This window comes from Lucilia cuprina, chromosome 6 (assembly GCF_022045245.1).
Source record: "Lucilia cuprina isolate Lc7/37 chromosome 6, ASM2204524v1, whole genome shotgun sequence".
NCBI classification, from domain to species: Eukaryota; Metazoa; Arthropoda; class Insecta; order Diptera; family Calliphoridae; genus Lucilia; species Lucilia cuprina.
Window position 1 is genome coordinate 31,083,545 of NC_060954.1, and position 16,174 is coordinate 31,099,718.

Here is a 16,174-nt window from a genome sequence, read left to right on the forward strand (position 1 = left end):
TTAAATTTTAATATCCTTGAATTTAATTTGGTTTTCTTTTGTTATTGTTTCACTGAATATTTTAAATAAATTTTATTTTAATTTTCTTTTATCTTATGTGTACTATTGCATTTTTAAATCATATTTGTTGAATATGTATCCATATCTGCTCGCCACTGTAGGAAAAACAAACGTGAAATCGAAAAAAGGCTTTTTCACGAAGCACACTGACAGCGTAACTTTAATATAACCAAAATATGGCACGATCAAAACACTTACATGTTGAAATCATAAAGCCGCGATAAAGTAAGGAAAATTTTAGAATTCCAGTTAATTTCGTTGGGTTTTTCAAATTATTTTTAATTACTTTTTAGAATTTATTGTTTTATTCTTAAAAGGACACGTGTTAAGTGTTTTTCAATTGCAATCTTATCAAAATCTTGTCCTTATTGAGTGAAACAGAAGTTATTTAGATTTTATCCTCTAAACAGTCCTTAGGTAGCTTGGAATCAATATAACCAAATAAAGTATAAAACAGCAAATTTGTTTTATGTTATTTTGCTAATGACAAATCTATCCCATCCCCTTGCCGTGTTTACTCCATGGCTGGGGCGGTATTGCCATTTTTGGTCAAAGCGGAAAAGTTTAAAAAATATGTTCATTATTATGAATAAGGAAATTTCGCAAGGAATAAAACTAAAGCCAACACATTTATGTATCCGAACAAAGAAAAAAAATTCTCAAAGGGTTTCAACCCAGAAGATTTACCGAGTCAATTTCCTAAAGAAATGTGAGATAATCCTAATCTCCCCATGAAACCCAATCTAATAATAAAGGCTAGTGGACTACATTAAATCACGAAATTTTCCCCAGTTTGTCATGGAATTTATTCAAATTAAACTGCGTCTTTGCATATCCTGCAATAGTCCACATATTTCTGTTCCACTTACTGACAAAAGCCATATTGAACAATGCGAGGGAAAATGGTGTCAATATTAGACATAAAGTTGGAAGCAAATTACTCAAAGATTTAATTAATCACTCCTATCGCCAATCATCATTTCACGTGAAATATGTTCCCTTTCCACTTTTTTCGTTCACTAACTTATTTGTCGTGAAAAAATTCCTCTTTTGTCAAATTTGTTGATGAAATTTTGTAAACATTGAACAGGTGTTCCATACAAAATCAACTATTGTGATTGTTTTTTTATTTTAATTGAATTTTTTTTTTTTATTTTAATTGAAAACTAAACAAAAAGTGTGATTTTCCAAAAAATGTGGTAGCTCGATTTTTTCTATGAAATTATACTTTTTTAGTTGTATTCCCTTATAAATAATCAAGCTCGTAAAATTTCTATATTAATTTTCTACTTAAAATGAACAAATCTGAGGCTAATTTGATTGTAGTATTCTGAGAGGACACTTAGGTTTATAGACGAGCGGATTCAGACGAATGTAGAAGTGACAACGAAACTCTGAAGCACTTTCTTCGCCATTGTCCGGCTTTCGCCGAAATAAGACCCAGTTATCTTGGGAGTAATATGATTCCGAATATAAAATCCTTAACGAACAAAGATTGAAAAATTCTTAAGAATTACGTCCAGGAAACTTATCAGTAGAAGAATTTTAAAATATACTTTTTAAAACTTTGAAGTCATTTAAAAAGGGCATAGGATTAGTTTGTGTTTAACGACTTTTTTATTTTTTGTCGCACGGTGGTATAGGGCTATTTAATAGATAGAACAAAAGCCCATTTTGTTAAAAAAAATAGTAATTTCAGATCGAAATAATCCCAAATGTTGAAAAATATCGATTAGATCGTATGATATTTAACCATAGAAATAAATTGTAATATAATCTACAAAGGATTTATTTATTTTTGTTTTCTTTGAAATTTTATTTGAATTTTATACAACATTCTATATTTATTTAAGTATTTATTTTATATATTTTCTCTCTTTGTTTTCTTTTTCAAACAATTAAGACAAATATAATTTTGTTAATGTTGTTTTTTTTTTAGTTGTTGTGTACTTACACATGTATATCATCTATTTTATTATATAATAATAAGAATATTTAAATAATGTTTAATATAGATTAAATTTTTAATTTAATACTAACTTAATTAAACTATAAATGTTTTATTTTTATTTATTTTTTTTGTTTATCGCATATATATAGGTAGTATATTGGATATATTTATATAGATTTAAAGTCGGTCTATGATATATTTTAATTTAATGTTTTTTTCGGTTTTTATTTGCTTAACTTGTGTGTAAATTCTTTATTTTCTTAATTATGGAAATAATTGAAAATGTTAGATTAAGGTTAGAGTTTTTTAAACTTAAATACAATTTTTGTTTGATCCTTCAAACAAATACAAATATTTACAAAATTTTTATTCTCAAACAATACTATCGCAGCATTGGAAATATGTATGTGTGTGTCAATGGGTTTCATACACATGTGTATTTTCCACATGTGAATGAAGTGGAAATGAGTGGCTGGATGGATGATTTGGATCCCTTGTACTTTTTTTCCTTTTTCATTTTTGTGTAATTTTCTGTTGTTTTTGTTTTAATTAAAAATCATATCATGCTGTAGAGTTTTTCTAGTAGTAGTTGTTATTGTTGCTGTCGTTGCTCTTGAGGTTTTAATATAATTTTAGTTTTATTATTTTTCTAACTTTCCTTTGGTACAAACTTATTTGAGTAGAGTTGATATGTCGTCTACTCTTAAGGACTTTTTAGGAGTATGAGTGTGCGTTTGTATTTAGTTAGAAAATCCATCCCGATTCATCAAACAAACAAACATACATTGTAAACGTTGAATGTGTGTATTTCACTTAAGGGCAACAAGTCCATTTCGTTTGTTGGTTTTGGTCCCTTTTTAAAATGTAACATTAAGGTTAAATACCACTGGACATACCAAGTCCTCTTGATCATTATGTTCGTCCTTGGATATTTGCGTAAAGTGACGTAAGCAAGTACATACATGTTTATGTGTGGTTCTGTGAATTTATTCATATTCCTTTGTTGGTATTTTTTGTTGCTGTATCCTTCGCACTCTTCGATTGTTTTCTTTTGCTGATGTCGTTATAGTTATAGTAGTTTAAATAAATTTTCAAGTTTAAAATGATGTTTGATTCTTGTCAGTCACTTGTTTACCTGCTTGTTAATGTTGTATTTTTCTTTTATATTATTTTATTTTAGTTTTTTCATCTCTCCATTTACATGCTTCCGACAGTTCATTTTTGTTCGTTTCCTTTTTTAACAGCACAGCAACACAATGTATTCAAGGTCCTTATTTAACTCTATTTAACAACTTGATTATATACATACATACGTCTGTCTATTTGCAAGCGTGTGTATGTGTGGTTATGTGTGTATGTTTCTATGATGTTATTAGGGCATCCTTGAGTGTATTAGAGTTACTATTGCTACTGCTACTACTAGGGTTGGGACCATTTGCTATGACAGCATTTGTTTGATTTGTTGATAGTGTTGTTTTTGTGGTTGTCATGGATGTGTTTGGTGGTGTTTCTGTATCACGCATTGTCAATGCACTTGTGTCTTCCATTGCATCCATGGCAACGACTAAATCCTTGTCTTCCTTGGGACTGTGACAGTGACTGCCGTTCTTGCGATTACAGTTTGTGATGTTTTTTTCGCTTTTGTTAGAATTGTTGACATTTTTGTTATTACTGAAGCTGTTGTCATCGATTACCGACAATGTGGATGTCGACGTCGTTGTTTCAGTTGATATCATTGTTTGATTTGATGTGTTTGCAACAAGTACACCAGAGTATTTAATACCGTTTAATTCAAGGTTAACCATTAACTCTTGTTCGCCATTAGAATTGGTACCTGAAAGGGGTACAAAATAATAATTTAAATTGTAACACAAATAATGTATAACTGAATGTATTTTTTTTAAAAACAATGATTTAAGATATAGTTTAAATGCTTCTACGATATCGAGTTTGCAATATCCTCCAAAGTATACGATTTGTTATACATACCGTTTCGTGTTACACGAAATTGCATTCCAGATAGTAAGTTCAACGCCTCGAATGGACCCAGCGAGGTAGATTTACCAGTCGTCATATTATCAGCAAGTGTGCTACCAGTGTTGTTGTTCGCCGTTGCAGCATGGTGTTGTTGTGTCTGTTTTGACAAGTGAATTTTCTTAGTGGATACCGGAGAAATTTGGCCATTGCCAGCCGATGCCGCTGAGGTGGAGGGAGAATTTTCAATGGCTGAATCGTCAGACTTATCATTGTGAACACTGCTATTGCTGCCATGGTGTCGTGGTGCTCGGAGTGAACTGCCATTTAAATGCTGGCGTTCATTTGGGTCATCGTGCGAGGAATTTGCAGTTGTATTATGGTCGCCTTCATCATCATCGTTTTCTTCATCAGCCTCAGCATCAGAATCGTGCTGGCCACCTTTGTAATGGAAGTTGGCAGCAGCGGCGGCAGCAGCCATGCCGCTCATGCCTGGTGGTAAATAGAAACTGGCAGGAAATCCGGCACGTTTTGCTGGAGGAGGTTGGTGGTGAAAATCATTATGTTCACTCATTTCCGGGCTAGGTTCTCGTTCTCGCTCACGTTTTATTGAGGTGAGATTTGGTGGTGAATCCGACAGGTTTATGGCTTCGCTACTTGAATAAAAATGTTTAAAATTTCAAAGGTGAAAATAAATTCAACATTTCAATGATTGTTGTCTTTGTTAAGACAGACAATTTGTAAATTTTCAACTTACCGTTGAACATCATGACTGCCGCCATTATTTGTATTTACGCTACCCGCGCCACCTTGTGGTGAGGTATTCACAGAAGCTGGTGGAGATGTATTGTTTTGGTACATTTGCCATAATGCCACACGTGACATTTCCAACGCATTCATGCCTGGGTTGCCCTCAGGACTTTGGGATCTCTGACGCTGCTGTTGTAATTGTGACTGCTGTTGATGCTGATGGTGAGGCGAAAGACCCATAGGACCCGAACCGTTGCTCATGGCATTTTGTTCCTTTTTCACTTGAATTAACTTTAAATATTCGATCATACGCTGCTCAATTTCCTGTGTTACCAAATTCGGCACTTGACCAAACGAAGGTGCCATCAGTCTGTGGTGTGCAGCCGCAGCTGCTGCTGCAGCCTGAGCCTGTTGATTGTTAGCCGCATGTGTTACCAAAGCTAATGGGGACATCTGTTGCATGCCGCCTGGCAACGATTGGCGCGCCATTTGAGGCTGTTCAAAGAGGTTAAGAGAGAGAAGGAGATGGTAAGTCTAAAATGTGTATTTAAAAGTACTTATTTATACTAACCATTTGCATTTGATTGTGCATTGCTTCATACTGACCATAACTGGAACGACGACCTTCCCGACGGTTTCCATCAATAGCAGCTTGTAGTTCCGCTGGGGTACTTAAATTCTTCTTCTCGCATTCATAGGGATACAAATATTTCATATATCTATAATTAAAATTTATAAAAAAAAATTAATAAACAAATTTGAATTTTAACCTGCGTTGAGGTGAGAAATTGCCACTCTATAGCAAGCTTTAGATTAAATTATCTCATAAAAGTGTATATTTTTAGATTGGAAATTTGGCATAAATAATTTTTAATGTATACATTTTTAAAAGATTATACTAATGTTTATTGTGATCTATTAAAAAAAGTAATCGAAAATTAATTATGAAAATTATTTAAAACTTTTTGTTTATAAAAACTGCCAAATTGGCACAAGTCTGATGCAAAAAGAATTTTTTATCATTGTCAGTCAATTGGTACGTGCGTATGCTTGATAAAATACCACCTGTAGCGTTTTTTTTTCTGCAAACACAAATAAAAATCTTTCATCTCTGCTTTTTTTACGTTAATGATCATTTCAAATATGTATGAACAAGCGGGAGAAGTCGAAAAGTTTTAACATGTTTTCTTCATTGCAGCATATTTAAAGTAATTTAATATTTAAATATTTTTACAAAATTAAATGTTTGCACTGATTTGAAATTATTTATCAAGTTAAACTAGGATCTCCACACCAGTTATAAAAAAGTATGTTTAAAATGTAATTTGTAATGAAATATTCATATATGTATGAATATGTATGTATCTATTTTTATTTATGTTTAATTTCATGTAGAAAGCTAGGGTCAAGTAAGATCATTATGAATATAAGAAGTACCGTATAGACCGTATGTATACAGAACATAGTTTAATTTTTAATAAACTAATTATTAAATTATTATTCTGAGAGGGAATTCTTTTATGCTTCTGACAAACACAATTATTAAAGGTATGTAAATTTTTTGTTGGTCTTTTCTTTGTTTTTGTTAATATTGTATTATTTGCTTTGCTTTTGGCTTTTGTTTATAATTCATCAACGCATACATGCAATATTTTGCATTTAATTTAATAAACACTTAAGAACTCAATCAATAAATGTATGTACAATGCACATACATACATATGTATGTGTGTGTTTGTGTGGAAATGTTTGTATCTATGAACATAGATATGTATGTAAAGATGTGTGAATGCATGATTGTATACATATATGTTATACGTAAAAACTATTTAATTTTCATTATATTCATATACATACATATAATGGTTATTTGTAAAACAAAAAACCAAGATTCATTTAAGTCTTAAGATGTTGTTTAACTGTTTGTCTGTCTGTTAGTCGGTTCATTTGTTCGTTCAATGAGTACGTATGAATGTACCTTTTGCATCAATATCCTTTGTGTCTGGTTGTGCAATGCATGTGTATTTTTTATGTTTTTTTAATATTTGTGAGAATGTTGTTTGTTCATGACTACACTTTCTGTGAATTATCAAGTAAACATAACAGTTGAAAAGGAAGATTTTTCTTTAACTCTTTTATATTAACACCAAAATACTGCACAATGGTACCAAAACAAATAATATGGCATAAATTTATAAAGTCTCTCATTTGTTAAGATACAGATTCTTGTTCAAAAACATCACATCTCATCACTAAAACTCGTTCTAGTTTCAGAATTAAAATTTTTTATACTTATCACTTTATATCCCCTTAAAGTCTTTAAAATTTTAATAATTAAAATTTATGTAAGAAATATATTAACTTTTGCCCACAGTGCAAGATATGATGCTAATTATTAATAAGCATGATTACGAATATTCATTGCAAGTCATATACAATACATAAAATCAAACTTAAAAAAAATACGAAAAAACTAGCTCGTTTGCAAAAAGACTATCACAACTCAAAAAACAAAAAGGTAGTTTCGATAAGATTTGAGTAATATGTTTGTGTATCTCTTTGAAAACTTAATTAAATAAGAAAAGGCTATATCTTGTAGTAAAAGTTTTGATACAAACAATGATTTGTTTTGAAAAATGTAATGGTTGTTTTGTAATTTTTATGCAAACAACTAAGTCAACATGTCTAATAAATAAATACCAACGAAGTTTTTATTTTTATAAAAAAATTTTGTAATGTCTTTTGTCAAATATTTGATAGTTGTGAACGGGTGCTCCGATAGATTTACTGGGTAATATTTTAGGTGGACATAACATTTGATCATATACATATCACATCACACATGCAATTAATAGCATTAGCAAAAATAATAATTATTTTTCAAAGTCAAATACAAAATGTTTAAATGACTAAATAAAACGTTTATTTGTTTGTTGAGTTGAATTTTTTTCGTTCTATTGTACATTTTTATTATTTGTGGTAAAAGTGTCTAGATGAAAAAGTCTTGAAAGGTAAAAATAATTCAACCATTACATCTTACCAACCAAGATTATCATCACAACGCATCATTGCCATCATTGTCGTTGTTGTCATCATTATCATCTTATTAGCATTTTGTTGTGTCACTTTATTTTTTATTTTGTTCGAGTACAATGAATTTCATTTGAATTTTCAAGTATATTACTGTATATGAGAGGGTGTGTATATGTGTGTGTGTGTGTGAAAATGCACCATGCAACATCACCGTGCAACATCACATAAATACATATATTTATATTGTAAGTATGTTTGTATGAATAGTATAAATATTAGTTGTAATGTTGATTTAGGCATGTCTACGAATGATGATAAATTTATGAAAAATTCATATTTACCATAAAAAAGTTAAATAAAATTCTTATGAAAATTATTTTTTAAATTGTTGTTTTTAATGCATGCAACTGGCAGTGACGCTTAATATCAAAGAGTTAAGTACACATACACTTATAGGTATTACACATACACATTCTAATTTATTGTAATAGACTTTGAAAACAGTGTTGATTGAATTAGGGCAGGCTTTAAAAACAAAATTAATATGTTTTTTTTTTGTTTTGTAATTTCTTACAATGTAGATTCAATCTTTTAACTGGACCTGCAAATATGTATACACACAATTTTGTAATTCGGAAATTATGTCTAAATGATTCATTTGTATTATAATTGTATCTATTAAGTCCTCGTACAAGTTCTTCCGAATTATTTTTCTATTGTATACATTTATGTATACAAATTATGTAGTCATCATGATAGTCAGATTCTTTAAAGATAAGCCCTCACATGAAAATAGAAGTTTTACCATAAACGGTTTACTATTAGAAATCCTAATATAAGTCATAAATTTAGACCTATATTAAAAATTTATACATTTTTTAATACATACTTTGAATATGGACTCAAGTTTTATAAATAAAAATATGTATGTCCGCATATAACATGATCTCCTGGTTATATTTAACACCTTTATTAAAATCTAAAAATATAAATACTAATTATAAAATGTTTTCACTCTATTAGCTTCTCAAAAATATACATATGTATATGAACCAATGCACTATGCGAAACACAATAAATGAATGGTAAAACGTGAACTGGAATATATACCAGTGTAAAATGAATGAAAATAATTGGCACTGGAACTATTCAATGTTTAAGTTCAATTCATCATTGTACAAACACAAGTTCAAAATGAAAACTGTGAGAAAATATACACGAGTATGTATTATATTGTTATAAAAAAATACAGTAAATACATCATTACACGTACGTAAACTCGTACAACCCAGCAGTTCGGAGAGATTGTCGCGATTTAGTTAATTATTTTCCCCTTGTTGTAGAACATATTATATGACACTTTTTTAAGTAAGTAGTATGAAATGGGCATTAAAATAAGAAAGATTGTAAACGGAAATGCTCCCTTGAAATTGTAATTTTAAATAATTGACTTCAAGAAGTATAACTTCTAAAATACGATTATTTAATACCTAAAGATACTAAATTGGCAATTGATTTCCAGTCATATTATTTGTCAAAAAAAAATGCTTAAATATATGAAAATTGAAGTCAAGCAAGTTATTTGGCGATAAAACTGATACAGTAAATCTGGTTAAACTGCTGGGATACAATAAATATACATACATATGCATGAATGTATCTATGAGTGCATGTATGTATGTATGTATGTATGTATGTATGTATGTATGTATGTATGTATGTATGTATGTATGTATGTATGAATATATTTAATTTTTATTTAACAAATAAACTTGTTATTCAGTGAGTCAAGCGCAGCTATTGGTGGTTGGTTGGTTATTGTAACACACGTAAATAAAATGAGTACAATTACATTAAGCTCGTAATTGTATTCATGAATGTATCATACAAACAAATGTGAATATATATGTATATATGAACGTTAATAGAAAAATTAAAATAAAAGCATAAATGAAAGTATATAATATAATTAATTTTATGAACGCCATTTTTATTCACATTTGTAAGTACATATATGGGTAGTTTTACTTTTAATTGTATGCACATAAAATCTATATTTTGAGTTGATGATTTGGTTGTAATTTTCAGAAAACACCTTAATTGTCCGCAATGTTTTTTTACATAAATCCACTATAACAGAAAACTAAAGCTAGCTTTAGCATTGAGGTTTGCTTAAATCTAAACCTAATATCTGCCACGAGTGTTTCTCGTCAAGTCATTGACACATACAACCAACCCGTGCTAAACTAGACAATCAACCATCCGAAAAACTGCCTATAAAAAACCAACAACCGACCGACCACCTCTGATAATTTCCAGTGTTATTATTACACCGTTACTACCACCTTTTTCAATGGAAAATCGACAAAAAAACTAAAGTTCGTATTTCCTCTTTTTTTTCTCATTTATTGTTTTGTTCGTTTTCTGGGTGTTGGTCTTAGTTATAGACCGAGACATAGAGACGCATAAAAATAGAGTTTGAAACATGATTGACTGGCTGACAAACCGATGGCGGGCCTTAAAATTTATAAGACACAACAACAACTACAATTACTACTAACACCATACCTATTCAAACGCACACGGGATTTAATATTTATTAATATTGTGTTCCTTTTTACAATGTTGCTTTTAATACAGCAAAAGAGCGAAATAAACTATAAATTATGAATTAAATTTTAGTATTTTTAATATTTAGTAAAAGCAAAAACTGTGTTATAAAAATAAAAAGAAAAATAGAAATAATGGAAATAACGTATAAAAACGCGTAAAAAATATGGTTGAACATAGTTATAGTAAACATTTCAAAATAACCGTAAGATTGTGGTTTAGGTTTTGAAACCATCAGTTTATATTTAGAATGTAATTTTCTATTAATGTTGTGATACTTTGAAAGTTCTGCTTTGTCAATAATAACGATGACGACAACAATAATATAAACTAAATAATAAAGAATAACAACTACATACATTCTCCAGAAAATCCTTTATTTGCCAGAGATTTGTTTTATTGTTACAGCAATAGAGTTGAGTACAATGTATGATATTTAGTTGCCAACTTAGTTCAAGCTGCTGCTGCTGCTGCTGTTGTTGCTGTAACCTTTTTATTATTTTACATTTTTATTGTTGTTAGACAATAAACGTCTGTTTAAAAACTAATTTCATTGTGGTTTGTCATAATCTGCCATCTTTTCATGTTTTTTTACATGAAATACAATATAATTTTTTTATTTTGTTTGTAGTTGTTTTCTAGTTTAGTATTTTTGTTGCTGTTTAAATATTAAAATATGTAGTAAAATTGTTTGATGTGGAAAATTTACCCATTATTTAATAAATTTTACTGTCATTTATTTAGTACAAGTACCTACATACATATGTATGTACATATCTATAGTATATATTAAAAATATGAAAAGGCAAAATATAAACATGTATATAACTTACTGTGTTCGTAGTGTAAACGCTGCACTTGTTATACTAGATGGCAGATGAAGTCCTTTTATAATTTCCTGCCATAGCTTTTTGTTAATAACATCGACAAGACCTCCTCGGGCAATCACTAAATTATACAGTTCATAAAGATCCAATACTGATTTAGCCATTATTGGTAAACGATTAATGGGTGTGCCTAGAAAATTTTTAAGAAAAATAATATATTAAATAATTGCAAATATGTATATTGATATTGGGAAATAATTGTATTAAATAAAGAAATAATCATTCTTATATTTTAAATAAACATATTACAGCTATATATAATAAGATATCTGTTGTAAAATTCGAGTTTCAAACTTCCCACGGAGATGGTTTTCGTAAAAATATTATTTAAAAATAATATGATTAATTTGTAACTCATTTAAATTAAAAACATTTTTAAATTTATCATCATTTTATTTGTATGTATTTAAGTATAGGTTCATATATATGTACCTATACAGAAAATATTTAATACCAAACAATATGAAAAGAGTATAAATTATCAGAGAAACATTAAAAACAATTTAATGATCTTAAGTAGATCTTTAAACACCCTCACACATTATAGCCAACAACAAAAACAGCAATAATAATAAAAGCAATAAACTAAATCGATAAACAATAAAAAGAACAAAAAACATCAACAACAAATTAATGAAATGAAAACAGAAACAATTTATAATAAACAAAAAAAGTAATTTGTAGTTTCATTATGTTAAACGTTTTTTTTTTTTCTTTAAAATTTAATAGTTGCATTTTATTTCATTTGATTTTTACAAATGAAATGAAACGTTTGCAGGCAGTTCAGGGAACTTGGTGTTGTTGTTGGTGCAACATTTATGTTTTTTGTCTTTTCGATCTGTTTTTTTTTTGGCATCGCTCAAAATATTTAGTGAGTTGTGATCTACTTAAAACGTACAAGTATAAACAACAATAATATTGCAAGTGTATTTGTGTGTGTGGCAGTTTGAATCGTTCGATCGATGGATGGTTGTATTTTGACGTGATATGTACTCCTCGTGATATATGTTGTTTTTTGGAGTTGGCCCTAAAGGTATCAATCAAAATATGTTTGTAGATCATACATACTTACATACATACATGTGAATGTAAATATGGAAATAAATCAATGAGTACAACTATATGTATCTACATGTGTGTGGTGCATATGAAGATCATACTAAATATTAATGATGAATAACTGAAACTGAAATAGCAAGGTTGATGGACATGTTGATTGTTGTACTCAGAAACTTCAAAATAAAAAAAAATATTTATATAAAAAGTCAATTTATGCACCAACAAATGTATTTTAAACAAAACACTCGCACAATATAAAACTGAGATAGTAAAACAATTAACAATCAATTGCTGGCAATCGTAAAAAAAAACAGAAAATAATTAAATATTTAATCATTCGATTTTATTTAATGATTACCAAAAGTAAAAAAGTAATTATAGCTACATATATAATAATGATCTGTATTTCAATGCATATACATACATAAATACTACAATTGTTTGTATGTTATTTATTAGTTTTCCATAATAATTTTGTTTATGGAGCGGATCATTAGAATTGCGGTAAACTTTCTGACCTTTTAATGGTTTGAATTACACAAAGACCCATTATTATAACTTACCAATAACTTAAGTTAGGATTTTGTAGTGTCGATGTGTTTTTCTATTTTATAATTGATATTTTATAAAATGATACCGATAAAGGGTAGGGAGATCAGATCATCCCTCTAGATTAGTTATTGACAAGTAGTTATAATAAGCCTACTTATATGTAAAAATTAATTATATTAATACATTTTCGTTTTTATGCCCTATAATGTTTATTATATCCAAAAATACTTAAATTACATTCTTAGTATAAAATAAATTGAAAGTGGTTAAAATCGTTCTATTATTTCTACTAACTCCCATACAACTGTAACCCCTGAATATGGCTTTGAGCTCATAATTGTCATAAATACATATCTCTAATGTATTAATTCGAATTTAATAAAAATTCTTATAAGTACCTAAATGCAAAATATTTTTTTCTATTCATAGATGGCGCTGACGCCTAAAACCATTTTAAATTTAATTCGATTTAAAATTCACTTAAAAGTCTTTTAGATTCGAACAAAGATGTCAGTGTTATTAATATAACATTTAGGTGATCCCAAAACTAGTAAACATTATAAAACTACATGATCTATTTCATAGAGGCATACCTAGGATCATGTACACATTTCCATAATTTTAGCAAGAGAGTAGTTTGGAATTAGTCTTTATTCATATATTTCAATTAGTTCTAGACCAGTCCTAGTCTTTCGAGTTCTTTTTATACGCGTGTGCCAATATTTGCTGAATAATAATTATTATTGAAATTAATTATTAATTAATCTCTTTAACAATTACTAAATTATTTGATATTTCAGAAATCGAGAAATAACCTGGCAAAGAAACTAATATATATTTTTTTCATTTTACAAACTACACAATCATTATTAAATTAAAAGTGTATTACAATACCAACAAAAAAAGCCATAATATGGTATTTTTTATACGACATTTTTGTGTGACATATAATCACTGGTAGCAGGCAGTAGGAATATTCTAAAAACTTATATCAGAAGACTTTGATGTCTTTTTCTCAAGGGTCGTACATTCACGAGTATTTTATACTTTTATGTATGTGTCCTTCTGTATTTGGTTACGTCAAGAGTATATTCAGTACCGATTCCAAAGACCCAAAATAAATAAAATCAATGAAATTTAATACGCTAAATAACATAAATTAAAAAAAAACTACTCAACTAAAAGGGGGTCTTGCACACATTCGTTAGTATTATTATTTATTTGTAGGAACGAGGTGTTTTTATTTTAATTAAACATTAATTTTTGTTCTTAATGTTTCTTGTACATGTTCACACAAACCTATAACACCCAGACACAATCACTCAGACATTAATGTGTCATTTCAATCATTATTTTATTGAAAAGGAACCAACAAAAAATAATCGTCATCAGAGCAGTAGTGGCAGGAGTAATTGTGTGATCGTGAACCATCACGTCGACAAGATGTGTAACATGTGTTTTATTCATGCATTCGTTCAAATTAATTTCTTCTTGCAGCATCAATTACGATTTTACAAAACACATACACACACAAATATAGATATAATTACTAAAGCCAAAAGAAATATTATATTAAGTAATAAGAATAGATATTGTTATATGAATATATGTATGTTACACACTAATGGCGGATTTATAAAGAAAATGTTGTCACGATTCAATGAATTGTCAAAATGTCATTATATTTTGTAATTTGATTGATATAAAGAATATTTTTTTTAGTTCTAGTAAACCATTAAAAATTTTGTATTTTAGGTTGCACTTAAAATTGTATGTTTTTTTAATTACTGTTTTTATTCTTCTTTTACATTTGTATAGTATGTACCAAAGTATGCATGTATGGATGTATAAATTATGAATATGTATTTTTTAGGAATTTATTAAACGAACAAAATCTTCCTTAAATGCATCAAATGTCATAAAGAATATTAGTTTTTTAATATGAAAACATTTTGAAATTAACATTTATGAGGTGACATATTATGTCACATGGTCTGATGGATACAATATTGAATAGTGAAAATGTGAATGAGATGTACAATGTGTTTTTTTTTTTAATTATATTTATGTATTAATTTTACATAGAGTTACATAAAGTATTTACACATATTGTAAATGAATAATAAATATTTGATTTTAATTTCTCGGTGCAATAAATAAAGATGTTATAAAAGTAATGTTAAGGTCTTATGATTTCAGCAGTAGGCAATTAGTTTGAAAACAATAAAAAAACTTTTATAGGCTAGACAAATAATTTTTTTCTTATGGATGCACATATGTAGCTTAAAATATTTTTTTTTAATTCTGTGAAAAAATAATATTATTTTTTAAAAAAATATCGTTTTTATCTTTCAACGACTTTGCAAATAAATCAATGAAATTATATGTAAATTTTAATGAATATAATAATAAACTACATTTTAATAATCAGTAAATGAAATGAGCTGCTGCAATGTCACGTTCAAAATTCATTATAAAACACTTAAACTTAAAAATTAATAAGAAAATAAATTTATTTCTTTTCCTCTTTAACTGACTGAAATATTTTTAAAAATCTTAAAATTATGTATTTATTTATTTTTTGATATTTTTTTTGTGTGTTTTTGTTTCACATTTACGAAGTGAACATTAACGTTCATTTGACATTTAATTAACATAATTTTTATTATTAAAAACATCTCAAAAGAGAAATAACTACAACAATTATGTATTTGTGTTTGTAGAATGTACATTGGAAATTATTTTAATTTGAAATGCCACCGAATGAATGCTTCTTGCAGCATCCAACCGTATTTCAAAAATCCAAAAACGATGTATAAATGAATGCCTAAGAGTGTGAGCACGTTGGGCAATAAAAACGAATTCAATGACGGACAGACGAACCTACAGACAGAGAATGAAATGAATGACTTTAGAAGTGACGAATCGTTCAAGTGTTGATCATGTCATTAGCAATCATGTTGACGTTGATGTGCTTGAGATTTTAATGAAAATGTTCATTTTATTTCCCCCCCAATGTAGGAATGAATATATGTCCACATTAGACAGACTAAACGTACAAGAAAGAAAGAGATATCCAAATAGTAATAATTTAAATAATAAAACCAAAAAACAAAAAAGGAAAACTCAGCAAGTGCTGATGTTGCTGATGATGATCATTGTTACGACCTTTTTGTACGTTAGTACTTATCTTAAAATAAATTAAAAGAAGTTGGACTTATAAAAGTACTATTAAGTTTTCTTGAAAATTAAACAAAAAATCCCAAGGACAAAGAAATAGTATTTTGAATATGTGTGT

General features: G+C 28.4%; 1 protein-coding gene across 2 annotated transcripts in view; it reads right to left on the bottom strand.

Annotated features, from left to right (window-relative positions):
* Positions 1–2,237: 2,237 nt before the first annotated feature.
* LOC111685919 (protein dead ringer) overlaps positions 2,238–16,174 on the bottom strand; it is a 58,890-nt gene continuing 44,953 nt past the window's right edge. Inside the window, exons 7-11 of one of the 2 annotated variants that reach the window (XM_023448203.2) lie at positions 11,212–11,395; positions 5,307–5,454; positions 4,743–5,230; positions 4,001–4,638; positions 2,238–3,845 (exon numbers count right to left, since the gene is read on the bottom strand). In XM_023448203.2, the coding sequence (XP_023303971.2) occupies positions 3,373–3,845; positions 4,001–4,638; positions 4,743–5,230; positions 5,307–5,454; positions 11,212–11,395 (1,931 nt within the window). In that variant the 3' untranslated portion in view covers positions 2,238–3,372. Of the gene's footprint in view, positions 3,846–4,000; positions 4,642–4,742; positions 5,231–5,306; positions 5,455–11,211; positions 11,396–16,174 lie in introns of both variants that reach the window. The other variant, XM_023448202.2, reaches the window with a different exon arrangement.